The sequence below is a fragment of the Dermacentor andersoni genome, chromosome 7 (assembly GCF_023375885.2).
Source record: "Dermacentor andersoni chromosome 7, qqDerAnde1_hic_scaffold, whole genome shotgun sequence".
Taxonomy (NCBI): domain Eukaryota; kingdom Metazoa; phylum Arthropoda; class Arachnida; order Ixodida; family Ixodidae; genus Dermacentor; species Dermacentor andersoni.
In genome coordinates this window covers 100,861,809-100,881,451 of record NC_092820.1, presented here as the reverse complement: position 1 = coordinate 100,881,451, position 19,643 = coordinate 100,861,809, and the positions used below count along the sequence as shown (strand labels likewise).

The window sequence follows — 19,643 nt, the reverse complement described above, 5'->3', positions numbered from 1 at the left end:
TTCAACATTAGTTGGCATGGTATAAAAATGAAAGATTGCGGCCTTCAAGAAACCTAGTTTTGTTATTTCTTTTCTCCGCCACAAATATAGATGCCTCTATAAGGAAGGCTAGATTGCTATAAGTTGTTTGCTTTCCGTGCCCTGCCACAACTGTACGTTTTAGTGCATTCCATGCTAGAACGCAGGAAAGCTTTTTTTTTGCCTAACACAAAGACGCGCGTATGCTTGAAGGTAATGTTGTCCAAGGAATAAAATATTATAAAAGCGATGTCAAAAGTGAGCTGCACGTTGCTAAGTTTTGGGAAGGAAAAATGCAAAATACTTCATTTGAAGAGCACCCCTCAAAAAGAGAAACCGAAACCAAGGCTTGAGCTTTCTGTTTCTGCCTTCTGGTGGGAGACGGTAAAACTATGTCCTATGTGGCTTTACAAGTAATTATCGGAATTTAACAACCACCAGCATGATGTGGGGCGACAGATGCATGCCGTTAAACCACTGGGCCACTGCTTCCGACTATACAGCAATGATACGCTCATGTTTATCGAGATGCCACGTGAATTTACAGGACCGTTTCAAAAATAGGTTTTGGCAACAGTGTTACGCCAAGTGTGCAACGTCGAGACTGACATTGATCGAAAGCTGGGTCTTCAGACTAATATACAATGACTACATACACACCGCCCTATTTTCATCAGAGTGAACGTTCTTGTCACGAAAGCCGAGTACAAATTTTCGTCGTTTCCTTAGGCTTCCATGGCTGAATGTTTAACCGCTTTGGGAACAAAATCGCAGCTATCCGAGCATAACCCCTCAATTTGTCTCTTGTAGCTTGTCATCTTGAACCTCTCTGTAACTCGCCTTTTTCAATGATTGACATGTACTTTCAATTATTCGCGCAAAACACGCTCCTTCCATTGAAAACACACTAGCTGGTAGGTGCCCAGAAAAGCTTGATATGTTGTGTACGAGGTACCCTTAATGACCTCCTTTAATTAAGCGATTCATCGTGTTTATATTTCGGGTGAATATAATGCATACTATGAATTACGTTGCCGGACGGGTAATCCGCCGTGGTTGCTCAGTGGCTATGCTGTTGGGCTGCTGAGAACGAGGTCGCGGGATCGAATCCCGACCACGGCTGCCGCATTTCGATTCGGGTGAAAGCACCCATGTGCGTAGATTTAGGTGCACGGTGAAGAACCCCAGATCGTCGCATTTTCCGGAGTCCTCCACTACGGCGTGCCTCATAATAAGAACGTGGTTTTGGCACGTAAAACCCCATAATTTAACTTTTTGCCGGACAGGCGATGTAAGAGGAGGTCAGCTCCACCATCTACTCCACATTATGCATGTTAGAGCTCCAGAGAGTTGTAAGTGTGCCTGAAAAAAAAATAAATAGAATTTACACACCTGCAATGGTGGAACTGTCCGAACCGCTCAGGTCAAATTTGGTGATAAAAGACAGAGCATTGCGGACGATGTGTGTGCAAAGTTCAATATACACTAAGGCGGGAATTAAAGCTTCTTAGTACATAGACACACACACGTACACAACCCCATGAGTGGGGGCTTGTTACACGGTTGTCCCGTTTTTGTTGCGCCGACACTTCAAAGAATTTAAAAGCATGTGAGGGGAGCATGGCATACGCGAGCTACATTTGAAAGGTGGTTTCATTACAGACGACGGAAATACATAATTCAAGCTCAGAACCAACAGCTTCGATGAAAATGGGGCTGTGATGTTGCAAAGTTGCACAAATGTGTTGCCTTCAATTTGGGTGCAGAATAATGGCGCGCCATTTCACAGTCATGTAGAGTAATGACGTGTACAAATTGCTTTAGAATTCGGCTTCCATAACTTTAATGACAGCATCAAAATTGAAAGACATATATATATATATAAATCTCGTTCCCAATGTGGCTCATGGTCCATCGAATAAAGCATGGCACAGCCCTGCCATGACATTGCAATTCATAGCATCCTGTAACCGATGGCCTCCGAGTCAGCGACATTCTGTTCAAGGGTGAAATGTGACTGTGAAACTGTTACTTGCAATGCCTCTTATGTCATTCCCTTCTGCTATCCAAGATGTCGCGACATTTACTCGTGAACACTGCTCTTCGCTTGCCGTTGCGTAGTCTGGCGAGTTCGAAGCGTCGCACACATTCGAAGTTTATCTTCGCTAAAGATGAGCTCCTCACACGCATTTCGTACCACTTATCTGCAAATAGAAAATGTGCACTTACAAGTCGTACTTAGCAAGCAAGACATTGCCGGTGATTCTTTGCAGTCATTTGCTAAAGCAATCCCGACCACGTGCGGTCATTACAAACGGACAAGCATGTCCCGCACACAACACGGTTGCGAACGTTCCTGCCGATTGTCGGACCCCTGCATGCATGGGACAAAAACAGCTGAAATTTCAGACCATGAGCCGTGTGCCCTTTTCCTCGAGGGTGCCCCGATTTTCGGAGAATCAGTCCCACCCAAGAACGTGTTTACATCAGACGCATGGCCGACGACGTCAGCGATCACGCCGCCTGAACTTGGTAAATCGTCCAATGCAGAACGCGAAAATCCACGCGTGAAAGTTTGCCGAGCAGCCTAAGGGGAAGAGAAGAAAGAGATAGGGAAGCGGGGCTCGTGGCGTAAGTGTGACGCGGTTCCAGCTTCGGTATGCGAACGCGAGTGCGAGACAGGAAGGAGAGGAAGACGGGACACAACGGAATGTCGCTGGCAGACGCCCTTCGAGGTAAAAGAACAGGCCAGTACATTTTGGGAGAGAAATTCGCCTCTCGGCAGCATCGCGACGCGACGTTTCAATTTCTCCTATGTATTTTAATAATGGACTAGTTCGAAGGGTTCTTGCGGTAAAACGCTCCATAGACGGTGCATGACAACTTCCACCGTAGCACTGAAATTTTCGGGGTGCCTGGTGAGGGGCAATTTAAGGTGCCTATAAAATTTAGACGTTATTCACGCGAAAGGTGGTTGCGCCTGGAAACCAACACTTGTAAGCATATGACTTACGGGTTGGTATTAGTGAAGAATGGATGCAACAATGTCAAGCCTTCTTTTCGTAGATTACATATACGTCGTAGACTTCTAAGCCTTAGATAAATCACTGGCAAGCTTCAGAGTACCCTTTAAAACTTAGTATAATATCCTTTCTACAGCTACTTGTGTTTTTTTTTTTCACCGCAGGTTTCTATGCCATGACGTCCCAACGCAATGCGGTAGGCGGTCACGTGTGAGCAGTACCTAGCGTCGTTTTGGCACTCACTCTGGCTGTATCGCTCGTCAGCTGTGCTGCCGAATTGGGCCTCGCAAAGAGCATCAGCGCAGGAGTCATCGAGCGAGCGTAAGCGAAAACAAAGGAAATAAAGCGCTGTGTTGTATTTTTATTTTTGTGTTTCACCAGCTAAGCTGCAATTCTGAGCATTTTTTTAATGGGAAGGAATTGTATGGCTAATATGGCAGAAAATCCGGCGTTCTCGGCGTTGGCGTGACCAAACGATGGTCCAAAAAGACTAGGAACCCTCGAACTTTAGCAGGATTCAAGCCCGCGACCTTTGGTGTTAGGTAAGATGAAATCAATTAGGCCACGGTTAATTAAGATAGAGGTAATTAAGGTACTTGAACCCACGACATTTGGTGGGAGTCGTACCCACGATAACTGGCGCCAAGGCGAAGTTAATTAAGACAGTTAAGATGAAGTTAGTTAAGGCACAGTTAAGATAGAGTTGGTTAAGGCCCTCGAACCCACAGCGTGTGGTGAGAGTCGAACACAAGATAATTGGCTTTAATTAAGGCGAAATTTATTAGGGCACAGTTAGGATAGAGTAAAGGCACTCGAATCCTCGACCTTTGGTGGTAGTTAAACTCACGGCCTTTGATGATAATTAAGGCATAGTTAACTAAGGTAGAATCAATTAAGGCACTCGCTCTTGATCTTTGGTAGGAGTCGAGCCCACGACCTTGCGTTGTGCGCACTTTGTGGCGAAGACCGTTGCTTACGACGTCATGGCGCTTCACCTGACGTGACCGCTTGAGCCACTTGACTCCACCAGTGGCACCACTGGATGTCGCCGTGCCCCTGGGTGCCGCCGTGTCACCACTGGGTGTCGCTGGCGTGGCCCTAATGCTTTCTCATTCATCCACGTAGGGATAAGTAAATGCCCCTTTGTCGCCAACCCAACGTTTCTCAAGGAGAAATAAAAGTTCATTTTATCGATTTATTCATTTATAGAAATAGCCGAAAAATATTTTTTTTTAAATGATGTTATGTTCTTAAACAGGCCTATTTTTTCTAACCAAAGATTAGGAAAGCGTCGATGCTTCTTTTGGCTATTTATTTACATGTTTGCTTTTTGCCTGCGCTCTAGAAAATTGGCGAAAAGCCTCAACTGTTTGTTCCCTTGCTCTAGCTGTCATTCGTACTCCCACGTAGAACGTATAGAAAGCAAGCAGCACATTCCTATTGACACCTTCAATTGAAGTATTCATCACTGTGAAAGCGAAAAGTGGAATATGTCTATTAAGTTGGACAAATACTCCTTTCTTTTTCGATTTCTTCTACTCTCCTTCTGGTAGGCCTTTTCCTCCTCCTCTCTTCTGCTGAGTATACGCGAAGACTTCGACGCCGGCAAATCACTCTAGCTTTCACCAAATTATATTAATATCTGCCAACATTTTAGGGAAATACTTTATGTGGTCCTTCCTCTCCCAATTTATCCCTTCAACCGTTTACACTGCATTTTTTCAAGCACGCAGCGAAAGTGCGGACGGTACCGTAATACTTACACTTGCTACCATATATGGCCACCAAAAAGACACCACATTTGTTGTCCGGTGTTTGGAACAAAAGACGTTCGTATCCGTAAGGCTGACGACCTGTAAACAGAAGTCATCGTGTGACCCATTCTCGTATACTACAAGGTAGGCCTCCGTTTAGCGTTCTTCAATGTTTCGCCATCTTACACTCAACTGCAGACACTCGCACTGGAGCAAGATAAGAAAATATGAGAAAAGTCTGTGGGTGTTCCTGAATTATTAATTTATTTATTTATTTGTTCATTCATTCAACTTAGCAGTCTAAATCAGACAGATAATAGGCATCGTAGCGCATTGCATCATTATTGCATCACAACATTTCAAAATCTGCATTCCGTGGAGAGCAGATACTTCAACAGATCTTTTATGACAACTTTCTGAGCACTTCATATATTTACCCGACTCTCATTTAGTTGCAATGTTTGTTTTGAGAACAGAATCAGCCACTTTGAGTTCCTCTCTTCGACAAAGAGTTCCATGAAACACCTCTTCTTTGAAATCTTCTTGCACATTATGCATTGCGAAACGTGGAGCAATATTGAAGGCTATCCGAAATACCTTTACCCTCGAAGTAACTTTCTGTCTGTGACGTCTGTTGCAATCTTAAATTTTATCTCTAGTTTGATGCCAGAATGCCTTTTGAACTGGCTACTTACTGTATAACATATATTCTTTATCCTTTATTCCTTATAACACAACCTTAGCCGATGTACGAAAACATTAGTGCATTCTTGAGGATTTGGACTGCATTTTAAATGTAATCCTTGAAAGAAACGCACTGAACATAGACTTATGAGATACGTGGTAGTAAAGGCACTGCCTTCACCATTTGCCCCATGAGCCATATAAAAAGACACTAAATTGAACTCATATTTTCGATTTATATTCTACACCTCGTCCTATATGTCATTAATGCATCATTCTTCCACTTCCCAAAGATCTAATTAGGCTAACGACTGCATCATCGATCGCGGGATCTGCTTCAAGCCACGACTCACGATCACGTAGGGGGTTTATTGATAACGGGATATTTTCTTGGCTAAGATGACATTCTGTGCAATCGCGTTACATTCCATTTTCTTTAAAAAGTACAAAAATAATGCACTAGACAGGCCGTGTCGCAACTACTCTGATCCAAAACATCATAAAAAATATGGAATGGAATGCCCTTTAAATCGGGGTGACAAAGTGTAGTCATCTAGCCGACATGAGCTATTTATTTGTTACTGTGTCTATCGTGATCTAGCATTCTTCCTATCATAGGTCTATCTCACAGAGCTATCTATGCCTGTAAAAATCCAATCCGCATTCCTCCCATGCTTTCTCTTTTTGTTTTCTCCAGTATTCTAATCATGTCTTGCTCATTTCGTGAGCTGACCGATTAACGTTCCCACCAGCTTAGAGCGCCGACGAGTCCGACTTCATGAATATCTTCGGATTTCATTGCAACGTGCTGCGTCATCTCGGTTTTTTTTTTTCGTGCAGCAGCCACATTCCTTACCCTGCTGCAAATAGGTGCTAAAGTAGGTTTTCTTCATAGAAGCGAGCTCATGCCCCAAAATCGAAGGCACTGTCCTTTGTGCTGTCGTAACAACTCCAAAGCGAGTAGCTTTCTTTGATTATTTCGCGCGCTTCCGTGGCGGTCGGTGGTGGTTAGACTTTCAGCGGCGGTACAAAGGCGTCGGTGAAAAGCACGCGCGCTTTGGCCCAACCGTGCTACGAGGAGCGCTCATCGCCGGTTATTATAGCTCTTTGAGATGACGTGACGACGCGCGACAGATTTCCTACGTCTGAAGGTGGTGTAGAAGCAGCTGGAAACGAAAGAGCGCCTCTCGCTGCCCGCTGCCATTGGGGCGATTGTGAGAGAGGGCTTCGACGCACCGCCACCTAGATGAAATTTTCCAGGCCAGTGTGCTAGCGAGGCTACGTCAGCATACGTCACACCAATGAGCCCTCCGTCAAAGAAAAGGGTCTGCACGGTTCCAGAAAACACATCTCCGCAGCGCGTTGCTCTAGTGCTTCTCCAGCGGATAGCGTCTACAAAACGCTATGCGACACGTACAAGTGGTGTCTTGGGCTGTAGTGAAGCTTCACTAGGCGCCACCGTGCATCTGTGCCTGGACTCCGTGTATATTGCGTGACATGTAATTGTGATGTGTGTGGATGTGAGGCTGGCCAGGTACCACATGCTAGGACACACCCTTTATGAATATTGTAGAGGCTTCTAGCCACCCACAGGTTGTGCGTGATGGACAGCAGAGTAGTGGCGCTAGCTAACATTCCCAAAGTAGGATCTTGTACACATGTACAAATAGCCAAGCAAGTGGACAGGACAGCAGTAGCGCTAGCTAACATTCCCAAATTCAGATCTGATACATTTGTAGAAATACCCGTGAAAGTGGACAGGAGAGCAGCCGCCGCCGTAACACAATTGCTAGAGCATTGCACGCGTAATGCGAAAGGAGCGGGTTCAGGTCCCGTCGACGGCAAATTATAAATTTACCCGCTTTCAGTTCCCTTTATCGTATTATTCTACTTTCAATGGATACCAAAGGTAAGTTCTCTAATGTTTTTCCTTGTTTCATCAAGTGTTCGCTATACATGGTCGTGACTATCAAAATTCCGACAGAACGCATCTCAAGATTAATGTCCACGTTAATGAAAGTTTTGTTGAAGCAATACGCGTGTGGCCGCACACCGCAGTGGCAATGCCGAAACGTATATGCAGCCGGGGTTCTCTCTCGCACTTCCCAACTAAAGTCCCTAGCACACTGCGCCATCTATAGTGGCGACGGAGAAATGACCGCGCATGCGCGGATTTGATTCCGCTGACTACTGGGGAAATTTCAGAGGGTGTCTTAGCCATTTGAGTTGCTCCACACATACAGTTGTACGTTCTCACTTTCCCAAGTTGGCCTCGGAGATTCATTGAGGAGCGCCACATACCCGTTGCCACGTACCCAGTGACCCACGTTGGTCCATTGATTGGTGCCGAACCGTGTTCCACCAGCCCAGAAGGCTGATGCCCTACGCATACGACCATGAACTACCCACACACAGTAGCCTAAGTTGGCGGGAAAACGGTTGGTTGGATGGATGGTCGGTCGGCTGGTCCGTCCGTCCCCGGAAAGTGCGTGAAATAAGAATTGGAATCACATTTACTCGAGCCCCTCGACTGTTCTTTTAATGCGATTAGCATTTTTACGATACTTATCGCGCTTTCTTTATCTATCTATTTTTGTCTTGAACTGTTTTGCCGCCTACTTAAGTCCATGGATAGCCCATCTAGTGGGTAGAGTATCGGGCTGCTGTGCTGCGAGAACCGAGCTCGAAAGCTATTGTTCCGGACTTGAGGAAGCGAGAGAGATAGGGTAATGAAGAGAAGGAAAGATTCCTACAAAAAGTACTAGCATGATTTCTGGCGCACAGGTCGCTTAGCTATGCGCCAGAATTGAGCTGTGCTTTCAAAGCATGTACCGCAGCAGCGGCACATCTCGGAGGCTCAAGTTGGATCGATGGGTATCTGCCGCTCTTCAATAACAATAAAGATTATTTAAGATATCTTGGTGCTGAGTAGAATTCAACCCGCATCACGTACGTGTGGACAGTCGTCCACACGCGCCACGCGCATACTTCATGGCGGCGCCGCTAGATAGCGCAGAGTGTCTAACGCGAAGCCCGAAAGAGGAGCCCGGTGCACACACGCCTCGTGCATGATGCGTTCCTACGTTGGCAATACGCCGTGTCGCTACTTGGCTTCAAAGCAGATCGCACTAACTACAGCACTCATCGTGAGATGGTTTCTGCCGGATTTCTTCTCTTCCGTTCCTTCTAAAGGTAGCATACAGCTGAATCTGAACGCTGCACCTCCTTGCTCTCCCCCTTGCTGGTAGAATTTCATGCTATGTTTTACAGTTCGATCTTTCATTTGAATGGACTACAGCGATATTGTTTCTTCTCACGCCAATAGTAACGAGCATAGAGTATTCTACAAGAGTTCCTGGGCAGAACTCTGGCATTAGTGTCCAGAAGTTTATCCAGAATGAGAATGATAGGCAATACCTTGATTTGCCTATAGTTTGTCTTGGCTTGAAGCGCCTTTGAGGCTTCGCAAGTTGGTCATTTTCAACAAAATAGTGTGTTATAGATGCAACAGTTTGCAATCATTGCGCATGCGCAGAGAGACATATTGCTTTCTATTCAAAAAACTACACTGGCTTGAAATTTTACGGACAGAAAGCATGTGTAGTTAACGCCACAAGAACGAGTGAAGTCAAAAGCACGAAGATTAGGACAATCCGTGTACTATCATTGTTCCTATGGGAGCTGCAGGACCTCTGTGCCGGAATTTACGATGTACTTTTTGTAGGGAATCTTCCCTTCCTCTTTGCATCCTCTCTCTGATGCTTCCCCAAAGCCCTTCCTTACAGTGTAGTAGCAAACCAGAGGAATTTCGCTCATGCTGACCTCTACCAACTTTCTGCCATTAAAGTCCCTCTCTTTCTTGCTGTGGTAACAAATTTTTTTTTCGAAACCATGAATTTAGGCAAAGTATCGTGAATTCAGCCCTCGTTCTGCTAATTGCTACCTTTTGCACTTGTCAGCTTTAAATTCAAATCACTGAGGTTACCCACGATATTCAGGCAACAAGAATAAAAGAAAAGACAGGTTATCACGAGAGCGGACTAGGTATTCCTGAATCTACAAAGCCTGTGGGACAAAATGCAGCTACTGCAGATATTCCAGAGGTTTTAATATCACGGCTCTTTCTCCCACCTGTGTTATAATAAACAGCAACACCTACATTTAGCTGCTTGCTTTTACAAAAAGAAAAACCTAACATTTTGAAATTTCTTCGTTGTTCCTAGTGCTTTGATCACGTAGGCTCTTTCTGTAAAAGAATTGCGCAAGAAAAACGAGTAGCAATAATGGGACGCAATTTTTCCTAACTACAACTACAAGGCCCAGTTTAAGTCACTGGCCTTTGAGTGTTTCTACTTTGTGTGTGCCCTTTGCATTTTATGGTTCTTTTTGTTTGTGTTTCTATTTTTATCAACAGCCTCTGTCACAAGATAATCAATGCTCATCACGCACACAATGTTAATTTTCTGTGCAACACATAACACGCAGCCTGGGCTACGAGCTTACCTGGGTTGGAAAGCAGAACAGTGTCAAACTTATTGTTGTTCTTCTCGGCGTCCATCATCTTAAATGTCCCCAGAATTGTCAAATTTGCCCTGCGACAAGAACCCAGTAATTATGACCACATCTCGCCGTGAAACGTGGCCATTAACGTTACCTGAAGTTTTTCACGATGAAAGAACTTTGAAAGCTGACGTAAGTGTCAGTTATACTTTTCACCACTTCCACTTTACAGTCGACCGTAACTTTTTCAGATGACAAGAACGTCCACATTGGTTCGCTTGTGTTGAAGAACTGCAATGAAATAATGATACATACCTCGCATTGTGACTTGATCCACACAGTGTACGTTAATATTACTCAAGCTTGTACCCAGTAGCTTAAGTTCTAGACCAATATCAGTGCTTCTCCGCAAAAGCATAAAAATGTGTGTGAAAGGACAGAATCGGACTATGAATTGTCTGTTGTCTATCTTGGCGCGCAATGCCACGACAACAGAAAAATTAAAATTAAACAATGGGGTTTTACGAGCCAAAACCACTCCCTGATTATGAGGCACGCCGTAGTGGAGGACAGCGGAAATTTTGAGCACCTGGGGTTCTTTAACGTGCACCTAAATCTAAGTACACGGGCATTTTCGCATTTCGCCCCCATCGAAATGCGGCCGCCGTGGCCGGGATTCGATCCCGCGACCTCGTGCTCAGCAGCCCAACACCATAGCCACTGAGCAACCACGGCGGGTTCACGACAACGGAGGACTACAACCAATGCGCCCGAGTATTTACTTTCTCAATCCAAAGATTAGCGCCAGAATGTGGCACGTTTTATAAAGGTATTGAGCATATTGCCGCGACAAACTTGGTGACATTCAAGTTGTGCGCCCTTTGTATTGGACACTGTGCACGCCGTACCGTGGTGTTGTTCAGCAACAGGCAGCAATCTTCGTGGCACGGGCAGCCAGTTGGACCCGGCTCGCATGCGCGACGCGCACGAGGTATCACGCGAGGGGGAAGAGGAAGACGGTTCAAGGCCAGTTTTGAGAACGCGGCTGCCGGGGATTTCTTCTCGACCGCAGGGACTTTGATTGTGGGCACAAGTTCACCCTTAATAAATAGCGTTGTTTTATTAACATCGTTACAATATAATTAACAAATCTAATGCCTTCTATTCAGTCACTGTGCGCATGTTTGTTTCTGTGACTTCTTCTTGTCAGTTCCTTGCAGAAGTGGCAAGGAAAGAAAAACGAAGACCTACTTAGGCTGTGGTTTAGTTGAACCCTCTGCCTACCCCGTGAAGCTCCATATACCTATGGTGTGCAAAATATAGGTGGTTTTCAAATAATAGGCCCCGCCGCCAGCGGCCTTTCAAACAAATCAGATCTCGAAGGCTATTATTTTATGAGATGCATGTGCAGGAAGTGATCGCGGAGCCGAAAAAAAATACATCACGGCCTCCATGTTTTAAACACTACCTATTGCTATGTGTGACTACACTGCAGGATTTGGAATGTGCTGTGTTTTGTCAGCAATGACAATTACTCAAAAATTATAAATGCTCCGAACATAAATGCCCATATGTTCATCTTGCCACCTTGCATTTCTTTCAGTGTAGCCCCTGCAATGCCTCAGAATCAAATTTTGTGACTTGGATACAGGAATTAACAGCCCCTCCCCCCGTAATTCGGGACTGAAGAGGATAGGTAGCTCGATATGCAAAATGATGATCCGCCAGGCATTTCCGGGCGAGATATTTCCATGAAAAAATATTCTCACGTTTGAACATATTACTACATGTGTATACATCGTTTTATTATTATTCCTTCCTCCTTTCTTTCTTTCTTTCTTTCTTTCGAAATACAAGAAAGTGAAGCAAGAGCTACAGGCACAAAGCCTGACAATAATATAAGAATATTAACAATACAATAACGTTAATGTGCGAATATTTTTTTCTTCTTGAAAGCTGAACATGCGCTTAGTTATGCGAATACAGAATTCTTTCTTCGAAGGTATTCAGACAAATATTCGTCCATAATCATTTATATGAGCAGTCGGTATATTTTTTATACCACAGCATGTTTGTAGCAAACACAGCAGCAGCAAGCTTTTTCTTCAATGCTTTTACCAAGTCCTACCTCAATATGCTAAATTTTACTGTTAGAGTAATTTTCCGTCCCGGTGCCGTTGTTCTCCTCGGTATGCATTATAGGCATGACGGTGAATGTTTCTTGCGGCGTGGATGCATGCTTTGTTCACCTGCGGCGTAAACTTTCACTCATGGTGAGCGTTTATCCTACGCGGAACCCCATCGATACAGCGAAGGCAAGTAAACAAAAAATAACCCTGCCGCGCGCGTGTGTGTGTGTGTAGTGACTTTTGAAGGAGAGGAAGAGAGAAGTGCAGTGCCGTAACTATCTCTCAGAGGAGGACACCTCAACAGCACTGCACAGGGAAAGGGGAGTGGGGAGAAAAAGATCAGGGAGAGAAGGAAAAGAAGGCGGAAAAAAATAACAAGGGTGAAGAAGCAATGCGGGGCTTACAGCCGTGCTCTCAGCTGCGTGTCACAGCAAAAGTCAAGTAGGGCAGGAAGCACTTTCTTGACAATGGAAGGGTGCACTGCCGGAAAGAGAAGTGCTCCCTCCGAGTCACAGGGCAGTCCCACACGACGGTATGATGCAAATAGCGCAGTGCGCTCAACATCGAAGGCCGGGCAGCGGAGCAGAAGGTGCTCAAGCGTCTCCTCCTCGCCGCAATCTAAGCACGCGGGGCTGCCTCTTCCGTGCAGTCTGTGCATTCTGGCGGCCGTGTTGTAGCAGCCGACGCGCAGCCGAAGGAGAAACGAGCGGTCCCAGCGGGAGAGACCCGCGCGGGGGAGGAGGCGAGGGGGCGTACCTGCAGCAACGCGCGGATCCGGGTGCTGCGCGCGGAGAATGCGCAGTATCGCCGTCTTGGCCACGTCGAAACGGGTGACGGAGCCAGGCCCCGCACACTCTCATGTTCAACAAATGGGCCACAGAGGGCGAAAAATCAATCGAGGCGTGTTTCAGCGTAAGCGCGCAAGTGGAGCTACTGTAATTTTGTCGAATACTTTAATTGGTGCTTTTTCTGCTAGGGGCGCTGAACATGCTGAATTTTTTACGTTACACAAACCATTCACATAAACAATCGAGGTGTCTAAGGATGTTTTTTTACCTCAGGCAAATAGGCAGTTGATTTTTTTAAATTTTTTTGTTGAAGCTGCTTTTTAGTCATAGCGTCAAGGTTTTTGTACTTGGTTAACCACCGACAGCCTATTGGTATCGATGTGTTTCCTGGCCGTTGGCGTTCGAATACTACGGCGGTAAAACATTTTCGAAAGCATGCTGGTTTCGTCTGCGAGTCATTACATAGACTTGCTGTAAAGAGGTCTACTCTTAGCAAAAAATAGTGCCTCATTTTGTTTAGGCGTTGATTATCATAATGAATGCGGCGGAGGTTGACGGAGTACGCTTGAAGGTACGTTTTTATGCCGTTGATCTCCATAACACCGTAAGTACGCAAACCGATGTCACAGAACACCCGATGCATCATTGTGTGTTCTCCGTCATCGCTTGTTTGCTGTACGCCTACTAATTCTTCATTTCCTCTTCAAGTGTTGTATCCTCCTTTTGTCCTTGTTCTCTAGTGCTTCACTTACAGTATGTCGTTCTGTCAGCTGTGATGCGCATTTGCAAAACCAATACGTTTGATAAGACGCAGTGGTTATCATAATTTCACTACACATGTATTAAGCTGGCGCATATGGTTCAGATACAGATACCTGTATGCGGACTTGCACGACGTTGATGCGGAGATTAGAATAATTATGACACCCGTAAGGAAGAGGCAGCTGACGGCCGTAAGCTGTTGCGTTCTTTCCGCCAAACTACCCGGCCTGGTAGTGCTGTAAGGATGCTGTATAAAAGTGACACGCGGTGACAGGGACATTATTATACTTAGCAGCCGACCGTACGTTTTGTAGCTTAGGTCTTCTTTCTTGTGCGTTTGTGCTACCCTTATTAATGAGCCATCTCTTGACTATGTTCTTGACTATGTAACCGCGTTTGTGTGGATGCGTAGACGTGTGCTTTTTGTTGTACTTGTAAAATGCAAATAAAATATTTTCAGGCTTACTCAATCTTTGGTGTCCTGTGCGTTTATTCCAGTCGAGGCCATCGTGCCATCTGGAAACCGCATTCTGTCAGTAGCCCTACACGAAATGCAACAGCTGGAGCGTGGCGGCACTACTCGGGCTAACGGCGGCGTAATAAACGAAAAACGGCTCGGGATGCCCTTAAAAGTCAGTTCAGAGTGCGCCTTAACTCGATATTACTCAGCGCTACATGTATTCTGCTGCGCCTCGATCGTGCTCCCGCCAGTTTGGTTGCTGTGTGGCAAACGTAGCGCCTACACATATATGTAGGCGCTACGTTTGCCACACAGCAACTAAACTGGCGGGAGCACGATCGAGGCGCAGCAGCCAGAAACACAGTAAAGCCACAGAACACCTGGTAAAGCGGCCGCCGTACTGTGCAAAACCCCGTTTCCCTTTCCTGTTGCACAGCGCCACCTGTGATCCCATACTTTAGTTCACGACGCCACCGCTATGCTTATTTCCGTAGCACTGTGGAAGGTACAGTTTCCTTTCTCTGAGTTTGTATAGGTGTTCTGTGACGGAGCTGGCTAGGGGGAAGCGAGTCGAGAGAGCTTGCTTCGCGAGGGCGTCGGCCGCTTCGTTCCCGGGCAGGCCGATGTGCGCGGGGACCCACTGCAATGCCAAATCGCAGCCCTGATTTACGAGATGGCGCAGTTTTGATTCCACGCGCTGCACAAGCGCGAGGACTTCAGTGGATATGGCGCAGCGCTATTGATGTAGAACGCGAGGTCGTTGGTTTGATAGACCCAGATGCCAAAACACCCAGGTGCTTTTCGCCGCACGTGAAAACCACCAGCAGGTCGAAATTTGTCAGGAGCTCTTCATTAAGGACAACCGCAGTACGAACTCTGCAGTTTCGAAATGTCAGATTCACAATTATAATTCACAAGCAAAAGTGTTTACTCGCAACAAAAGCAGTATCGTTGCATAATAACATCGAAAACCCACAAGCCGGCCGAAAAAAAAGGCATCAGCACCCTTTCAAATAGTCTAGCTTCAATTCCGAAACACTTGCGTCTCACTGCAAAAATGGGAGTAATATATGTTCCTACTTACGTCCTTTATGTCAATCTTAGCGCCTCGTCGCTCCCTTAATGTTCCGAGATCGCCTCTGAGTCGCACCGCTGCCGGCAGCAGTAGAAAGAACGTGAAGAACAGAGATAATTCTCTCATCTTTTTTCTTGAGATCATAACTGCAGCTATCTTCCATGCGATGAAAATGCTGCATACACTTATCCAGTTCGAATCTTTTACGCTGAGCAGAAAAACACTGTCTCACAATGATAGATATGTTTAGATATCACCACAATTCCCTCAGAGCATCTGTTGCCTACACAACGAAATCAAAGCAAGCTCCTAACGTTCCATCGATATTACCTGCCACCGCCTGTTTCTATATTTTTTTTGACCCGATAATAAAAAATGTATACAGTTTACAAGACTTATCCTTTGTGCATTTTCAATGCGAATCAGTTGTCCAAGGCGCACGCCCCTCCGCACAAAGAAAGTGCTATTGTTCTTACCGCTGATGTCGCTTTTCTGACAGCGTTGGGCCGTGAGACACGACAGCAACTGGCTTCACCGACGAGCTGCAGCAGGAGCCAAACATTCGCTTCTAACGGCATCTTTCAGTAGCGTGGAGCATGAAGTTGCGCGCCTTAGAAATTCATGTATGCCCGTGACGAGGACGCAATATGCGCATCGCCAGCATGCGCCCTTCTCAACTGCAAGGAATGTACAATCGCAATAAAAAATACGCAGCCCACGGCTTCGACAAAGCCATTTCAACAAGAGCGGACACTCCCATTGAGCCCAGCGGCCGAATTGGCTGTAGCACACCAAGCGGATGGTATTAACACCTTCCGGTTTCGGTTATGGGCGCGCGCGTTTTGAACACCAGTTGGTACAAGCCAGACCGGCTCCGCTGATCGGCAGGGCAATATTTTTTTCGCTTCTACTGCTGAACCACGCCCGGCCTTCGCGCAGAATCATTTTATTTAGTAAAAATGGTTGCGAACGATATTTACAAGCCTCCACCGAATCTGTGTCACGCACAATTTCATTAAGAAAACGCAAGACGTCTTCTAATATGATGAAATGTTTATTTTGCTCTATATAAATATAAATATATAAATATATTTAGCTCTATATAAAAGTGGCAAAATTTTCGTCCGGAAAGAAGAGGGCGATCGCGCGCACTTGATAAAATGCCCCAGTGACTTTGCCAAACTTGTTTCCTGAATTCCCGGTGACTGTATTTGTATACGTCCACCATGTCTTGTGCGGATTGGGTGTGCCCTTCTGACGTGTTTAACTTCTATGGGCCTATACACACAGAAATGGTGTAAAATGCGTTCAATTGTAAGTCTGCTTGCAATAAGCATGACGAGCTCGACGCATTTTTGGCAGTCTAAGCGTCTCTTTCGCCTTTATCATGTTGTTAGAAACGTGGTACCACCAAAACTCGGACGTTTGGTGACCTCCGAACTACAGATGCTCCACGCAGTCGAGGACGATTACACTTGGCGGTGGAGTTAGTTTTCTGGTTCGAAACGAATTAGTAGTGCAGCGCATAGAAGATTTCTGTACTGCGACCAGAGATTATGAGGGCCTTTCAGTTATATGCTCAAATTTATTGGTTACTGTAGGGTACAGGCCGCCTGATGGTAACATTGAGCGTTTTTTTTCTGTTCCTTGAAAACTTCTTTACTTATATCTCTAATAATCATTATGAAGTTATTTCGCGTGGCACCTTTAATGTTGACCTACTTGCATAACCCCCTTGTGTCGTCACTTTATGCTCTTGTTACATTCCTACAGTTTTTCAAATGTTATCTTGGCGCCGACAAGAGTGACCGGCCACACAGCCACCTGTATTGATTTATTTATTACCAATTTCTGTGAGCGTAATACAAAAGCTGGTGTCCGTTCTTGTGTTTTCAGTGATCGCATGCCAATTGTTTTTAGTGTCAACCGTAAAATTGAAAGATCTTCCGCGTAAGAATTTTCCACCCGGCTAATTACCCCATTGCGAGTGCACAAATTCCGTGATGAACTGTGACATATTGACTGGAGTTTGATTTTTCAGTCAAACTGTGCTCACTTCGCGTATGAAACTTTCTTGGACATTTTTTGTGTGCTCTACGACCGGCATTTTCCAACTCGCACTAAAACAAAGCGCTCCTCAAATATAAAAAAAAATCGTGGATCACGGCAGAACTATTCCAAGAAATCAAAGAAAAAGATAGGCTATATAACAGGTTTATCTTGTCCCGTGACATGGCAGATCTAAACACGTTTAAGAGATACTGTAATAAACCGAATAAGCAGCTGCGACTTGCTAGGATTCGCTATAATAATGAATATTTCGAGTCCTATTCGAGCGATTGTATGAAAGTATGGAAAAAGGTCAATTCACTACTCGGTCGTTCACCTGATGCCCGACTCCCTGTTATTATGAAGAAAGACGGGGTTGATATAGCGGCGAAATATTACCTGATGTTTTCAGTGATTATTTCACCAACATTAGTAGGTTACCCAAAAATATCAGTGCATGCGGTCATGTTAAAGCCGTGCCTCATGACACCGTTTTTCTCGAGCCGACTGATGAAAGTGAACTTATCTGTATTTTTTCAAATGTACAGGACAGTAGCACGTGCGATATAGATAACTTGCAGATGAAACCTGTTAAATATGTTCTCGATGTAATTGCCCCAGTGTTAACGCATATTTATGATCTATCACTCGCTAGTGGTGCCTTTCCACGTAAAATGCAAACTGCAAAAGCCTTAGCTTTATTCAAGAAAGGTGATAAAACAGCGATGGACAAATACAAGCCATTAAATATACTCCCGATCTTTTTGAAAGTTCTAGAAAAAAATAATTTTTAGCCGTGTTTCTAACTTGCTTGAAACTAAAGACCTCCTGACTCGCAATATGCCTTTCGCAAACACAGATCGACTTCTTTAGCAGAAAGAATATATTTCACAAATTTTTCAGGACTGCTAGCTTACTTTAGGCGCACTTATTTACTTTAGTGAGGCATTCGACTAAATCAGTCATGGACTATCATTAAATAAACTTACCTACTACGGTATCCGCGGTGTCGCCTTAAAATTATTTCGGTCGTACTTGCAGCACAGATGCCAATATGTGTTCATTAACAGCAAATCGTCCAAAATTTCTTGTGTTGCGGCTGGTGTTCCCCGGGGCGGTATCCTTGGGCATCTTCTGTTTAATCTTTACATCAATGATCTCGTTAATATTGATCCCGATGCCAAATTCACAGTCTATGCCGACGACGCTACTGTGCTGTTTTCGTATAATGCCCCGGAACTACTATCAGTGGCTAACTCTTGTTTGGAAAAAAATATATTTATGGTCTCTAGAAAACGGTCTCAAGATTAACGCCCATAAACCAAGGGCAGTTTTATTTCAAGCGAAGAATAAGAATATCTGTATTTGTAGCGACGTGGTGTTAGGGCCTTCTAAAATTGAAGTCTTCCTTGCTATGAAAACACTCAGGGTCTTTTTTGATGAAAATGTAAGCGGGAGCGATCACATTCATTTTCTTGCAGGCAAACTCTCCCACATTACTGGACACGTTTTCTCCATTCGCTACATGCTTCGGAAGGTTAAAATGTTAATTTATATTGCTTTTTTTGCGGGCCAACTTCATTACTGCTGCCTCATTTGGGGCACCACATCTGTTACAAATATTAATCGTTTGCTTGTAATACAAAAGAAAATTGTTCGCGTAATTAGTGGTATGCCCTACGACTCCCCATTTGAGCCCCTACTTAAAAAAACTTCGGGTAATTAAAGTCAGTGACATTTTTAACTACCGCCTTGCTCTTGGACACCTAAAAGAAACCAAACAGAACATGAGCGGTGTTTCATCTCTGGCTAGATTAGAACGCAACATCCCATATTATAACACCAGGTCTCCGAAATATTGACTTGTGCCGCATGTGTTGGCTTGCATGATGGCTTGTTACCCCCTCCCCACTTTGCTGAATAATCTCAGATCTGCGTCCATCGATGTACCTAATTGCTCTGGCAGAGAACTGTATAATTTCTATTGTCCCAAGTATTGGGTTTCACTATTTACCTAATCTTATTTTTTAAGAGTTGTGTGTCTCTATATATCTATATTTGTTTTTCCCGAGTTGCTTGATGTGCGAAGCAAATTTGTTTAAGTGAGATCCTGTGTGCTTATGAACTTACTCTCTCTTTTCTCTCTTTCGTTTCATTCTTCCTCTTTCCTCTCTTTTTCCTTCTTTCTCTTTTTTTTTATCGCTCCTTGCTGTCTGCTGCCTTTTTGACCTTCTGGTTTTAGGACCATCCAAGTTGCTTTCTTATGAACTTTTTTCCTTATGCCTTGGCACATTGTACCGCTTGTGTTCATGAAGAAAGGTATATTATTATTATTATTATTATTATTATTATTATTATTATTATTATTATTATTATTATTATTATTATTATATCCTCCATG

The 19,643-nt window shown here is 44.6% G+C and overlaps 1 protein-coding gene across 6 annotated transcripts in view; it reads right to left on the bottom strand.

Moving 5' to 3' along the window:
- The window catches only part of LOC126534033 (uncharacterized), a 44,653-nt gene extending 29,052 nt beyond the window's left edge, over positions 1-15,601 (bottom strand). For 3 of the 6 annotated variants that reach the window (XR_008613159.2, XR_008613160.2, XM_055072587.2), the window contains exons 1-4: positions 14,125-14,392; positions 10,134-10,270; positions 9,983-10,071; positions 4,805-4,894 (exon numbers count right to left, since the gene is read on the bottom strand). Coding sequence is in view for 4 of the 6 variants with exons in the window: in XM_055072587.2 (XP_054928562.1) it covers positions 4,805-4,816 (12 nt within the window). In the remaining 2 variants the exon portion in view is untranslated. Of the gene's footprint in view, positions 1-1,837; positions 2,223-4,804; positions 4,895-9,982; positions 10,072-10,133; positions 10,271-14,124; positions 14,393-15,202 lie in introns of those variants that run through there. The other 3 variants (XM_055072585.2, XM_055072586.2, XM_055072588.2) reach the window with 3 other exon arrangements.
- Between the last annotated feature and the right edge of the window lie 4,042 nt (positions 15,602-19,643).